Source organism: Notamacropus eugenii, chromosome 1 (genome assembly GCF_028372415.1).
Source record: "Notamacropus eugenii isolate mMacEug1 chromosome 1, mMacEug1.pri_v2, whole genome shotgun sequence".
NCBI lineage: Eukaryota > Metazoa > Chordata > Mammalia > Diprotodontia > Macropodidae > Notamacropus > Notamacropus eugenii.
Window position 1 is genome coordinate 95,982,265 of NC_092872.1, and position 15,610 is coordinate 95,997,874.

The 15,610-nt window shown below is 41.8% G+C and overlaps 1 protein-coding gene across 1 annotated transcript in view; it reads left to right on the plus strand.

Moving 5' to 3' along the window:
- Positions 1–15,610, plus strand: part of BMERB1 (bMERB domain containing 1) — a 137,842-nt gene that overhangs the window by 120,228 nt on the left and 2,004 nt on the right. The window contains exons 3-5 of the mRNA XM_072610259.1: positions 2,133–2,206; positions 11,957–12,071; positions 13,548–13,630. Of these exons, the coding sequence (XP_072466360.1) occupies positions 2,133–2,206; positions 11,957–12,071; positions 13,548–13,630 (272 nt within the window). The remainder of the gene's footprint in view (positions 1–2,132; positions 2,207–11,956; positions 12,072–13,547; positions 13,631–15,610) is intronic.

Genomic DNA, 15,610 nt, shown 5'->3' on the forward strand with positions numbered 1-15,610 from the left:
AAACCTAGGTACTAAGTCCACTTTCTATGGTTCTATGATCTCGGTTATTTCACAGTGACTTTCTTTAAACCCCTTTTTCTTTTACTGAAAAGTGAGGGGAACCTCTGCTTTATGCATTTCATAAGATTTCTGTGAGAGCCAAATGAGATCATATCAAAGTTTTCTATTAAGTGTAAAACTAGTGCCCTCCCTGGAGATAATACTTTGTATTTCCATCGTAGCTATATTTTATATCTGTTTGTATAGAGATGATTTGTATCTATTTGTCATCATCATGCATTTTCTTTTCAGGAGCCTCCCTCCCCTCCCCTCCCCTCCCCTCCCCTCCCCTCCCCTCCCCTATTTTCTTCTCCTCTGATGTTCTGCCCAGGGGAAGGTAAAACTCCATGGCCAAAAGCTGCTTTTTTCCTTTGAGTTTACTGGCTACATTTCTTGCTCAAAGATCAAGCGTTAAACTCAATTCACTCTGGAGCTCACAGACAGGACAAGTCCCCACCACCCAGCACAGAGTGAATGTAATAACTAAATAGTAATTATTTCTCTTTTCCCCAGGAACCTTAAGGGTCTTCCCCTCCCAGTTGGATTTTTTTTTTTTTTGATTAAAGGGACCATCCTTTGAGTGACTTAGAGAAGCCTATTTGTTGAGTGGGTGTTTCTCACTCAAAGTGAGAAGGTGATAAGCCTTCTCCTGAAAGAGCCAGAGTCTCACACTGCATCCTGGGCCATCTCCAGTCATCCTGATGAATATCAGGCTACTAGACCCAGATGGCTCAGGAGAAGAAAGTGAGGCTGGTGACCCTGCACAGCCCTCCCTCCCTCAAATCAAAGTCAACTGCAAGTCATGTCATCATCTTGACGTCACGGTCCTCTTTGAGAATGAAAGACAAACACAACCTAATAGATTTTTGCTTCTAGGTCCCCAGGGCCTGATAGTGCCTTTTTCTTATTCAGTCATTTCAGTCCTGTTGAACTCTCCATGACCCCATTTGGGGTTTTCTTGGCAAAAATACTGAAAGGGTTTGCCATTTCCTTCTCCAGCCCATTTTACAGATGAGGAAACTGAGGCAAACAAGGTTAAGTGACTTGTCCAGGATCACACAGCTAGCAAGTGTCTCAGACCAGATTTTAACTCAGGAAGATGTCCAGGCTGAGTACTGTACTCACTGTGCCACTGAACTGCACAGTATTGTCAGGTACCTAATAAATGCTCATTGAATGAAAGGTATAATGAAATGGAAAGGATTTTATTTTTATTGGGGATGGACTAAAGAATATCGTTAGAATTTTGGGACTCTCACAAAGGAAAGGCACTGAACTTGTGATTTCATTGACATGGAACTCCCTCTACCAAAGCACCTTCTCTGTAACTTAGAATCTAAGAGCATTTCTTAGAACACAGACAGAGGTCTAGTGACTTATCCTAACTAACATGTCTAATATGTGTCACAGACAGGGTTTGAAACCAGCTCTTCCAAAGTTTAAGTCTGGCTTTATTCTACAATGCTCTGTCTCTCAAGTTTTCAAAATGGGCTGCCATTTCAAGCTGCTTAAATTACAGATTTAGTCCCCTGTCATCACCGCCTCTCTCTTTCTTGTCCCCCCCGCCCCTAATTTCCTTCCCTCTCCCTTTTCTTGTTTCCCTAGTACTTTCTTTCTCCTATAAAAAACTGTAAAGCAGCCTTCTCAGTCAATCCCAGCACTTTAAGCTGATCTCACTTCTCTCTGAAGAGGAAAGGGCAGGGGCCTGTTTCAGAGCACATGGGGGAGGGACCAATGAAAAAGCAGCTAATGTGGAATCTGCAGGAGATATTTGCATCCATCTGGTTCGGCACAAACAAATCAGAGGGGAAGCAGGCACCTGCTAGGATCCCCCCACCCCTTACGTCCACATACACCTTTCTTTTTTCTAAAATAATGTCTCAATTGGCTTTGGTAACAAACCCCTCAGCAGTTGAGGGTGAAGTGGTCAACTCAGGCTCCTGGGATTGGAGGGAGAAATTCTCAAACTAGCAAAAAGCACATTGTCACGATGGTTTGGGGGTGGAGGGAGATTTTGACAAAGCTTCAGAGAGGAATAACCCAATTCTGCTTTTGAGGTGTGATTTTTTTTCTCTCTCTCTCTTTTTGTACAGGATGGATGATATCCAACTGTGCAAGGACATCATGGACCTGAAACAAGAGCTGCAGAATTTAGTCGCCATTCCAGGTAATGGTTTAGATATCTCAGAAATGCTTGGGGGGCCTAGAGCCTGTTCCCTCTCAGATTCACCATGCCTGGAAGATTGGATGATTCTTCCCTTCTTACTATCTACAGTTTTACCTTTCTTTGTGTCCCCATTGATTAGCAAAATGTCTGGCACAGAGTGAGCACTTCTTGTTGACTAACTGATCTCTGTAGTCTAAGTGCTGTTGTTTAATCACCCTTGGTGACCCCATTTGAGGACTTTCTCTGCAAAGATACTGGAGTGGTTTGCCATTTCCTTCTCCATATCATTTTACAGATGAAGATACTGAGGCAAACAGGGTTAAGTAATTTGCCCAAGGTCACATAGTAAATATGTGAGGCCAGATTTGAACTCAAGAAGATGAATTTTCCTGATTCCAAGCCCAGTGCTTTATCTACTGCGCCCAGTAGCTGCCCTGCGGTGTGAATCAGTAATATATTACTAGTCCACAAATGTTTTCCCACTGGCACTGTCTGTAGACCTTTCCACACAACCCTTCTAGTACTATTCTGTCCAATTCAGGCTGTTCTCCCTTGCCCTGCAGGAAATAAAGTCATTAAACTATAGACTTATTATTCTGGAAAAAACTTAAGAAATTATCTAATCATATGGTCCATTGGAAAGAACTGACATAAGGCATTCCAAAATGATACAACTTGTATAACAGGTCTGCAAAATACCTTATGTCTATTATTCCATTTATGTCTACAACAACCCTTCAAAGTAGGGCCAACAGGCATAATTATCTCCATTTTACAGATAAAAAACTGAGCCTCACTAACTGATTTATGCAATGCCAATTAAATTACTAAAAGGTTATCTTACTGAGTCAGAAAAAAATAACAGGATTCATTGGGAAAAGCAGAAGGTCAGGAACTTCAAGGAAACTGAAGGGAAAGATGTGAAGAAGCTAGATTCAGTAGTATCAGACCATAAGCCATAGGTGAGAGCAGTAAAGTGTAAAATTGATCATTTTGATTATTTTAAATTAAAAATTTCTCGTAGAAATAAAACCCATGTAGCCAAGAATAGAGGGAATACAGAAAATTGGGGAAAATCTCATAGACAATCTCTCAGATAGAATATGACTAGGCTGGAATATTGTCATGGTGTAGGAAACGATGAGCTTCTAGATTTAGAAAATTATGCAAAGGTTTGGACTTAGGAAGGAAGATGCTTCAGAGAAACAAATGACACATGGAAATAAGTATAAACCGTCATGTATATATGTTTGACGTATGTGTATGTGTATGTTTATGAATGTCTATGTATATCTGTTTACATATGTGTACATATGTACATATAAATACATATAGCTTCGATTAATTGTAGCCTTCTTGGGGGAAGGGAAAAATAAAGTAAAAAGTGAATAGCAGATCACAAAAGAAAATACACAAGGAAGCAGAGAAAAGAAGGATAGCTTTGAAAATAAAGTGTAGCATTCAATATAGGTTTTCTTGAAATGCAAATTTATATTTTATATTGACTTCTCTCATGTTCTGCTATGTACATGGCATTTTTTTCTTATTTTGTATTTAAGTTTAAAACACATTTTAAAACTTAAAAAAAGAAAAAAAGTATTTAAAAAAAAACCCAGGCTTACTGAGGTTAAATGGCTTGCCCATGGTCACACAGCTACTGTCAGAGGGAGTTTTCAAACTCCTACACTTAGGTTTCTTCCTGTCTCCAAATTCAGAGTTATTTCTGCTACACCGATCTCCCTCTCAACCACTGGATTTAAAGTAAAAAGGCCTGTGTTTAAATCTCAGTTCTGCTAACTTACTCCTACTCTGTGCCTTTAAACAAATTACTTGAACTTTCTAAGCCTCAGTTTTCTCATCTATAAAATAAGGGGACTGTGTTAGTTGATTCCTAAGGTTCTTTGGCCTCTTTCTCTTATGATACTTGTGTGACCCTTCCTTTAATTTATAGATGAAAAAGCTGAACCTCAATGACGGAAAATGCCTTTCCCAAGATCACACAATTTGTAACAGTGGTTGCAGAGCTATAGCCAAGCCTCTTGCCTCCCATTTCAATGTTCTTTCCACTACAAAACAGCATCCTCAATTAAAGATGGGAAACCAGAAGGAGAAGCCAAGTGCTTTGCCATGATCCCACTGTAAAGCTTGTTTGAGGGCTGCTACTCCTACAGCCATGACTCTTTGGTCTAGAGACCTGTCAATGCCAGTTTTTTTTTCTTTTCTCAGCCCAAAGTCTTCCCTGAATAAACCTCAGAATGAAATAGGCATGAGAGACTCCCTCCTCCTTATCTTTACTCCTCCTCCTCACTTTCTCACCAAGAGTTCTCCCTTTCCATTTTTGGAGCTGTACCAGGTCCTAAATGAATTTAGCTGAGGTTAGAGAAAAATCAGAGCTCTTGGCAATGTGTCAATAAAAGTATTAAGTTAAAAATACACCAAACCAGCAAGAAAATTATATTTCCAAGACATGGACAAAGCAGAGCCTACCTGCTCCTCAGCAGCTGATGTGAAGATGCCGTTGACTAGGGCCACTTAAGACCATCCTGCTGGTTAGACTCGGGGCGGGGGGGGCACATGAAAACCAATCTCAACCTTCAACGTTTTTCTAAGCCTATGTCCAAATCCCTTCACTGAGGAATGTGGCATTTTCCACCCACCATCATCTCCCCCAGAAGTTTACGGTGTTCCCGTCCCTTTTTTGAATCTTTTCTTAGGTCTTTTTGTATTATCTTGGTCATTCCTTGGTCTCTTTTTTCCAATTTAGTCTTTTATTTTTGGTTTAGACTGCCTGCCCACAAGAACAGGGATGGGGTCTAGTTCACCTGTCTGTACTGGACTTGGGCAAGTCTGCAACTCCAAACAGGTCCATAGTGTGTAAATTTAGCAATCCTGCTCCTCTCCTTCATCCAGAATGAATTATCCCTCCCATTCTAGGCAACTATGGTGAAGTAGATAGAGTGCTGAGCCTGGAGTCAGGAAGATCTGAATTCAAATCCAACCTCATGTATTTACTAGCTATGTCACTTAACCTCTCTGAGCCTCAGTTTCCTCAGTGGTAAGACAAGGATAATAACTTTCAGGGTTGAGATAAAATTTATAAAGTGTTGGGTGACACGGTGGAAAGAGTTCTGGATAGAGAGAAACACAGAGTGACAGAGATAGAGAGAGAGACAGACAGAGAGACAGAGAGAGAGAGAACTTAAGAAGCAAAGGAAAGAAAGGGACACTAGGAATGGTGAAAGACACAAAATAAAACAACTGGGGGAAAGAAACCAACTGAGAAAAATGGAGGCAATGATAGCTAGAAATTTTGTTCATAGTTTATTATAAGTCCTTACATAGTGTTTCACAAATAATGAAGTATATTTATACATTACTTCACCTTGGATGATGGACAGGGACAAGAGGAGACTTACTAAATGGCATTCTGACTCTTCTCCATGCCTGGGAATGCTCTCCCTCCTTTATCTCTCCCTTCTCTATCTCCTACCTCTATTTTTCCCTGAATTTCTTCAGGTCCCAGCTAAAATTCCACCTTCTACAGGAAACCTTCCTAATCCCTCTTAATTCTAGGACCTGCCCTCTGTTGTCTATTTCTGATTTATCTTGTGTATAGTGTGTCTACATAGTTCAGACTGGGAGCTCCTTGAGGGCAGGGACTATCTTTTGCTTTTCTTTGTATTCTCAGTGCTTAGCACGATGCCTGGAACACAGTAGGGGCTTAATAAATGCTTATTGACTGACAGGCTGACTGCTAGGCCTAGTGAATAGCATGCCGGGCTTGGATTCTGGAAGAACTCTGACATTGACTAGGCAAGTGACTATGGGTGAGTCATATAACCTTACTGAAGCTTAGTTCCTTCATCTGTGAAATGGAAATAATAATGCCTGTAGTACCTGACTCACTGAATTGCTGTGACACTCTGTGAGATTATATTTATAAGGAGCTTTGCCAACTATAAAGCGTGCTCTCTCTCTCTCTCTCTCTCTCTCTCTCTCTCTCTCTCTCTCTCTCTCTCTCACTTGCTCTGTCTCTCTGTTTCTCTCTCTCTGTTTCTGTCACTCTGCGTGTCCATCTCTTTGTTTCTGTCTCTCTTGTGTCTCTGTATCTCTGTCTCTGTCTCTCTTTCTTTGTCCCTGTCTCTTTCTACTGGGATCTACTCCAACATCCCTATGAGGCATATGTAAAGCCAATCACAGCAGCGCACCTGAGGATTGCTGCTGCGACTACTAATTGCATAGTATAATGAGCTCTCCATTCAGCAATAAACTAAACATTGTTCAATAAAGAAAAGCATGACATTCACAGCAACATCTTTAAGCAAAACAAATCATCTAATACATGTATGTATCTCATAACATTCAGTATGTCATATGGTGCATAGTATATATCACTGCATCCCCAAAGTCAGGGGGTCCCAGGTCAGGGTCTGTAGCAGAAGATACCACACCATCCACCCCTAGGTTACTGTAAGTACAATCTCCTTAATCAATACACAGTGTCCAAGTAAAGTCCTCTCTCATCTTGACTCGAGGTTGACTTCCAAACCCCATAGCTCCTCCTCCATGGGCCAACTGCTCCCAGTTCTTGCCTCAGTTCACACGCAGGCAGCTCTCTGCTCCTGCTCCTTGTCTCAGCTCACAGGGACTGTTCCACTCCAAACTCTTCCTGCTTCTGGCTGACAGCAGGCTCCAGGGGCTCCTGTCTGCAGCTTCTGCTTCTAAGAAAACAAAGCTTAACAGGGCTATAACAATATTTATACACATTACCAGCACCATTATCACCTCAATTCACTCATAAAGACCAACAAACAGGACTTCTATCTAAGACATCAACACAGATCAACAGACAGGGCTTCTGTCTGAGGAATTAACACAGATCAACAGACAGGGCTTCTGTCTGAGGAATTAACACAGATCAACAGACAGGGCTTCTGTCTGAGGAATCAACAGATCAACCGAGTGCCAACATTATAAACATTGTTTCTGTTAGACCTCCCTACAAGCAAGTTCCTCTAGCCTGTTCATGTTCACTTCTCTCTCTCAGCTCTGCTTCTCTCTCCTCTCTCTTCTCCCTCTAAGCAATACAATATATATGCTGTTTCCAATCAAAGACTCTTGATTCAAACAAAGACTCTTGATTCAATCAAAGGCAAGACTCAAGGGCACTTGACTGGCTAAAACTCAATCCAGAAAAACAGCAAAAAATCCCACTTTGCTTGCTGTTACAGCGTCGCCAACTAGATGTCCCATAAACATCACATACCCAGCATGCCCAAAAGAAAATCATTACCTTTTCCCCAAAACTAACCATTCTTTCTAACTTCCTTATTTCTGTTCAAGTCACCATTATCCTTCCAGTCACCCAGGTTCACAATTTTGGAGTCATCATTATAACTTCTGACTTCACCCCCTTCACCTCCTACTCCATGTCCAAACAATTTTTAAATCCTGTTGATTCTCCTTCCATGAAATACCTGCCGTCTCTTCTCCACTCACATTCCCCTAGTTCAGGCCCTCATCACCTCTCACCTGAACTACTGCAATTGCCTTCTATGATCTCCCTGCTTCATGTCTCTCCCCATGCCAATCTATCCTCCACACAGCTGCCAAAGTGAATTTCCTACAGTCCAGGACTGACCATGCTTCTCATGTGCCCCCAAAGCTCCTTATTGCCTCTAGGATAAAGTATAAGATTCCTCCATTTGCCCTTAAGACCCTTTACAGCTTGGCTGGCTCCAACTTGCTTCCCATGATTATTATATCTCACTCCCTTTTGCATACTATACAGGCTGGCCAAACCAGCCTGCTCACTGTTGCTCAGGAAAGATGTTTCTTCTCCTGTCCTTGTTCACATGATGATCCTCATGCTTAGAATGACTTCCCTTCTCAACATTTTAAAGTGTGTATTAAATTTAACACAATAGTAACAAAACAGCCTTGTTCATTCATCGGCAACTAGGTGGTACATTGAATAAGGTGCAAGGCCTTGAGTTAGGAAGTTGTTATTCAGTCATGTCCAACTCTTGGTGACCCCACTTGGGATCCTCTTGGCAAAGATGCTGACATGGTTTGCCATTTCTTTTTCCAACTCATTTTACAGATGAGGGAACTGAGGCAAACAAGGGTAAGTGACTTGCCCAGGGTCACACAGTTAGGAAGTATCTAAGGCCGGATTCGAACCTAGGTCTTCCTGACTTTAGGCCCAGTACTATATTCATTGTACCACCTAACTGCCCCTAGGTGGGATTAGGAAAACCTAGGTTCATATCAGTAACTATTTTTGTGATCCCAAGTAAGTCATTTAACCCCTCAGTTTCTTCATCTGTGAAGTGTGTATAATAATAACACTTGCTTCCCAGGGCTGTTGAGAGGATTAAATGGAGTAACTGTACTGAGCTTAGCAGAATCACTGGCAGTAAATGCTGTATACATGTTAAAAAATACTTCCATTTAACATGTCATCTGTGTCCCCTTGTGACCTTCCTCTGTTCTGTTCTGTGTATTTCTTTCAAATTTCATTGACACTCCTTTCTTACCCACCTCCCTTAACTTTCACTGCTTACCAGTTTTCCCTTCTCTAACCAATAGACCCTCTCCCTTCTGACAAATAAGTAAAATTAAGCAAAACAAATCAACATATCTGTTGTACCTAAAAATGTATGTCTTATTTTGTACTTCTGGTTCAGCACTTTTACCTTTCTGTGAATCAGCATCAGTCATGATTGGTCAATGCACTGATCAGAATTTGGTCGTCTTTCAAAGTCGTTTTTCTTTACGTTTTTATAGTCATTGTATAAATCGTTCTGGTTGTGTTCACTTCATTCTTCAGTTGATATAAATCTTCCAAGTTTCTTTGAATCTTCCCTTTTGTCATTTTTTATGGCACAGTAATATTCCATTATATTCATATGCCATAATTCATTCAGCTATTTTCCAGTCCATGTGCACCTGCTTTGTTCCCAATTCTTAGCTACAACAAAAGGGCTATTTATATTTGTATACATGGGTGTCCTTTCCTTTTGTCTTTGCCCTCTCTGGGTTGTCACTGAGTCAAAGGATGTGCACATAGTGAGTATATTTTCCAAACTTATTTCCAGAATGATTAGCATAGTAAGAACAAATAAATTCATCTTTATTTACTGAAAGTATCATATAAATGTCAGTTGTTGGTAATTACTAAATAGTAACTGTTTTTCTTTTATCCAAGAACCCTGAAGTTCTTCCCTTCCCAGTTTGATTTTTTTTTTTTTTGGATTAAAGATGCCATACCTTGAGTAACTACTTAAAGAAGCCTATTCATTGAATGGGTGTATCTCACTCAAAGTGAGAATCTGATAAGACCTCTGCCTGAAAGGGCCAGGGTCTCCCATTGCATCCTGGACCATCTCTAGTCATCCTGATGAATATCAGGCCACTGGACCCAGATGGCTCTGGAGAAGAAAGTGAGGTTGGTGACCTTGCATAGCTCTCCCTCACTCAAATCAAGTCATGTAAGTCATGCCATCATCTTGAGGTCTTGGTCCTCTTCAAGAACAAAGGACAGACACAACACAATTATTATTATTATTTTAAGCACCAGACAATTCCTAGATTCAGTACAGAAGATAAGATACCATTGATTCCTGCCTGAGTCCTTAAGGAGAAGACTGAAAAAAGGAAGATAGGAGAGCAGTTGGGAATGTGTAAGAAAAAAGTGTCAGACCCCACAATGCAAGGGTTCAGATTAGATTGAATGTATGAACAAGATTGGAATTGGTTTTAGTGTGTCCTCAAAGGATAACCCAACAGAATGGTCACAATTTGCTCTGATCTAAGTCTTGGGGGGGTTCAACTAGATGAAGTTGGTCCCTTCCAGCTCTTCATTCATTCTTTCATTCATTCATTCAATAAGCAATTAAGTATCTACCATGTGCCCGGGACTAAGATCTTCATGTCAACAGCTAGAGAACAAGTATGCAATATTTTTGTCCCTGCCTTTAGAAATATGATTTCTTAGTAGTTTTGTGGGTTTCATAATAAAATACACTTATCAGCTTATGGATACTGACATCACTTTATATGATGCCTGGAGGAATTCAAGAAATTCAACTAAACTGGATCTGGATTTGAACATTGACAATAGTATCTGTTTCATCTGTTGTTTTGCCCTTTGTGCTAAAGAGGACCGTGATATCAGGAAGGTGATGTCATGACTTACAAATGAATTGGATTTAAGTGAGGGAGGGTTGTGCAAAGACACCAGTTTCACTCTCTTCTCCAGAACCATCTGGATCCAGTGGCAAGATCTTCTAGATCAGGATGACTGGAGATGGCCCTGGATGCAGTGGGAGACCTTAGGTCTTTCCCACATTTCAATTTGTCTGAGACAATGCCCATTCAGTGATTAAGGCTAGGTAAGAAATGAGGCAGAGAATGGCTTTTACCTATCAAAAAAAGTCAGTCTGGGAGGGAAACAACCTCAGATTTTTCTGGTCAAAACAGAAACAATTGCTATTTACATTTACCCTGAGCCATCAGAGGCCAAATAATGACCAAATGATGTGTGGGGTGGGACATACTGTTGGCCAGTCTAGGAAGCCAGAGTGATTTGGGTTTAAGGCCAGGTCCAGTTAGGCAATGCAGCTCCCTTCCTTCCTTCCTTCCTTCCTTCCTTCCTTCCTTGCTTCCTTCCTTCCTTCCTCTCTCTTCCTTCCTTCCTTCCTCTCTCTTCCTTCCTTCCTTCCTCTCTCTTCCTTCCTTCCTCTCTCTTCCTCCCTCCCTCCCTCCCTCCCTCCCTTCCTTCCTTCCTTCCTTCCTTCCTTCCTTCCTTCCTTCCTTCCTTCCTTCCTCTTCCTTCCTTCCTTCCTTCTTCCCTCTCTCCTCTCCCTACCTCCCTCCCTCTGTCCACATAGGGAATCATACCTTATCTTCAAGTGCTCTGCTCAAAGGAATATAAATTTGAATTGCTGAAATCTCTCAAGATATCTAGCTTGGGGGCTAGATTTCTTTTTTAGGAAACATGCCTTAAACCCAAATCACTCTGGCATGGCTTGCTTACTGGACCTTAGCTCTGGAAAACAGGATGTCTCCTAATATACTGACACTTGCCACCTGGACCCAGATGGCTCTGGAGGACAGAGTCAGGCTGGTGACTTTGTACAGACCTGCCTCACTTAAATCCAATTCACTTGCAAGTCATGACATCACCTTACCAATGTCATGGTCCTCTTTGCGAATGAAAGACAAATAACAGTCAACAATTTATGAGCGGTAGTAGCTGCCCCACTTGGGACCCAAGTGGCCAGTTCCAGTTGGGCAATGCAGTTCCTTCCTTTCTTCTTCTTTCCTTCCTTCCTTCCTTCCTTCCTTCCTTCCTTCCTTCCTTCCTTCCTTCCTTCCTTCCTTCCTTCCTTCCTTCTTTCCTTCCTTCCTTCTATCAGTTTCACTTAAGTCTGGAGATAAAGTATGCTGCCTGAGTCTCTGACTGTTCTTTAATCAGCAATGCTTTGTGTTTTGACATCCAATTCATGTTTCACAAAAAGAAAAGAAGTTCAGCAAAACCATTTGCCACATTTACTGACAGTATATGTAATATTCTGCTCCCCTAAACTCTCACATCTGCAATGAAAGAAAAGAGGTACACTTTCTTGATTCTTTCCAGGACCCAGTGTGACCATTACAATTATACAGTGTTAAGTGGTTAGTTCCCTCTGAAAAGCCAAAGTGGCCCTTTAGTTCATTTTCTGAATCTTTTTTCTTTATTTTCAGAAAAAGAAAAAACTAAACAGCAAAAGCAGAGAGAGGATGAATTGATCCAGAAGATCCACAAATTGGTGCAAAAGAGAGACTTCCTGGTGGACGATGCTGAAGTGGAGCGATTACGGTGAGAGTGACAAATGGCCCCTTGTCAGGTCTCTGAAGGAGGCAAAACTAGGGGCATGTTGAGACATCCTTGTATCTAGGAACACTGTTGATACTGCCTGTCCTGATCATTCTCATCTTCAGAATCATCAGGGGTATCAAGTAATCTGCCCACCCAATATTGGAAACCTTGCTAAAAAAAAATCATTAAAGGGACCTCCAAAGGGTCATCCTTTTGAAATTGATATGCGAGAGCCAAGCTGAAACAGTCATTCCTTTTTTGTACCACACAGGTGAGTTTGAGGCATAGAACAAGTGTCTCTCCCCAGATCTACCAATGAATGACTGGAATGGAAACAGCCCTCAGATAATCTGACCTTCCCTAGGTCATCTGGTGCTGTCTATTTTCTATGACACTTGGTCCTGTTAGCGCCTTGGGGAAAAAAGTAACTAATAAATGAAAAAGCATTTTGTTGAGCGTCTATTATGTGCCAAACACTGTGCTGGGTACTGGGGATACAAACGCAAAAGTGAGACAGTCCTTGCCCTCATGAACTTCCATTCTATTAGTGGGAGACAGCACATCTACAGGAGTGGTGGTCAGGGAAGAGGGTTTTGTTCTGCCCCCATGGGAATGATGAGTCCTAGGAAGTCCTTTATCATACCCATTACAGAAATAATGGTAATTTTTATTTTATTAATGTTCTTAGAGTAAAAGATAGAAAGTAGAGATGGGGGAAAAATACGTACATGGTGGCAGAACAGATGGCAAAATGTCTAAACTGAATGGAAGCACGAAGTATGGTCTTGGGAGGGCTAGAAATCGTGAGGTTAGGTGAATTTGTACTCATTCACAATCAGGACATCTTGGTCCCAAGATAAAGTTCCCAAACTGAGTAGGTTAACTCTCCTTTTGAGGAGCAGCATGATCTTTAGAGGGCTCAACTGGAGTGTCCTTTTCCAGGTGGAGAATGGACCAGATGGTTGGACTGATGGGCATATGTCTGGGATAAATAGAGGAGATGATGGAGTGAATAGAGCAGAGGACAATCTTAAGCTCAGAGAGACTGGAGGAACAGTGGTACTTCAGGCAGTTAGATGGTCAGATGTACCCAGTTCTTGTCTAATATGTCTGGTAAAGACTTCATCAAAAAGGGATGGCTGCTTTCAGAGGTGAGAAGTTAGTGACCAGGAAACCACACTCACCCCAACTCTGACTACAGTTGAGTTTGGTCCATTTCATCGAGGTCTGTGTAGAGAGGGTCCCAAAGACCTCAGCATGACGCCCTGAGCCCTAGTCAGATTTCTACCCAGGCACAGGAAGAGCCATGGCTCTAAATGTGACTCATAAAACTCTACATTCCTTGGGTCACACCTTAAAATCCCTTCCCCATTGTATTTTATCCTTTTCCCTTTTTTATTACATATTTTTATGACTCTTTAATGCTTTCATAGTTCATAGGCCTTTTCTCTCCTTGTTTCACATCTGCCCTAACAGGGAACAAGAAGAAGACAAGGAAATGGCAGAATTTCTGAGAATCAAGTTAAAACCTCTAGAAAAAGTAACGAAATCTCCAGCCAGTGAGTGTCTCTATTGTTTCCCCCCAAGAAGAGGGGGTGGGGAATGGGTTGCATGTTTAGTTTTTAGGTCAGAGTATATTCAGTGAAAAAAGTGAAACACTTTCCAAGAAATCCATGAGATGGCAACATCTATCCTTGTCTACTCATTGTTCAGGGGAAAGAGCCCTGGCTCTGGAGTCACAGGACTTCAGTTTGAGTCCCAGACCTACCACCTTGGGCAATGTCACACAATAAACATTAGTTAAGCACCTATTACGCCACAGGCAGTGGGCTAACCACTGGTGATATAAAGGTAAAAGACTGTCCCGACCTTCTTGAGGAACTCACTCTAATGAGGGGAGACAACTTGTAAACACCTATGTACAAATGAGATATTAACAGATGATCAATGGAGAGAAGGCATTCGAATTAAGGGGGACTGGGACAAGCTTCTTGTAGAAGTGGGATTTCAGCTGGGACCTGAAGTAAGTCAGGGAAGCCATGAGGCAGAATTGAGGAGGGAGAGCATTTCAGGCATGGGAGACAGTTAGTGAAGATGCCTGGAGTTGGGAGATGAATTATCTTCTTTGAGGAACAACATGGGAGGTCAGTTCCACCAGATTACAGAGTATGTGGGAGAGCAGGTATAATGTATAAGACTAGAAAGGTGGTTTTATGAATTGGGAGAGGTTATGAAGGGTTTTGCACATCAAAAGATTTTGCATTTAATCCTGGAGATGATAGGGAGCCACTGGAGTTTATTAAGTAAGGTCAGACCTAACAAGCAGGAAAGTAATTTTATTTCCCTGGCCTCAGTTTCCTCACCTGGCATGGGACCAGTGGACCTTTAAGGTCCTTTCCAGATTTAGATCTGTGATCCAATGGTTTTCATACATGGAGATATGCATTCACATAGGCAGAGATGTGAGGTTTGAGGCTGAGGGCTGCAGGAGCAAGTCTCCCCTGCTGGAGTAGGGTAGGGTACAACAGAGACACTGGTCCCTACTTCCTAAGTAGACCCTTATAGGAATACGTGGCACAAATTCCACCATCACCCAATGGCAGAACTAGTCTTGGCCTAAACAACCTTCTCCAATCTGGCATACGCAAGAATCAGCAGAATCTTAGTAAGAACTCATGTTTACATAGAGCCTTAGGGTTTGTAAAATATTTTACATACTTAGCCCAGAAAGAGTCCTGTGAGGCAGATGTTATCATTCTCCCCATTTAACCGTTGGAAAGGTTAAATGCTTTACCTCGGGTCACATAGTTATAGTAAATATCCTAGGGAGGATGCAAACTCAGATTATCCTGGAGACACGACCAGCACTCTGTCCAGGAGGTAAGAAAAGTTACATAACACCTACGATGTGCCAGGCAGTGTGCTAAGCACTTCACAAATATTACTATATTTGGTCGAGGCAAGCAGAAGTTAAGTGACTCCAGCTAGTCAGTTCCTGAAGCAGAATTTGAACCCAAGTCTTCCTGCCTCCAGGTCCATCTCTCAAGCCACTGCACTACCTAGAAATATACTGTATCCCCTAGAGTACCTACAAGACTACACTATCTCCAAATAAAAGGGAGAAGCCTGTTGGTATCAGATCAAAAGGAGATAAAGGAGGGGTGAGAACCCTGATGTCTCAGTCTCATGGCTGAAATCCCAAGCCAGGAAAGATCCTTGGATCCTTGGAGAAAGTGGGTACTTGCTCCTGGGGAGCACCCTCATGGCTGGGAGCTACTAAGCATTCTTGATGATGTTTGAAACTGCTGGGAAAGGAAAAAGAAATAATTGATGTGTCAAAGAAAATGTCAAAGTGTGTGTGTGTGTGTGTGTGTGTGTGTGTGTGTGTGTGTAGGGGAGGAAGGAAGTGGGGGGAAGTGAGGCCCTTTCCAGGTTTACAAAGTATTTTCCCCACCATAGTACAATAAGTACGTTTTAATATCCCCACTTGAATGAAGTCGGTTAAGGTCACATAGGCCCATGTCACATAGGAAGGCTCC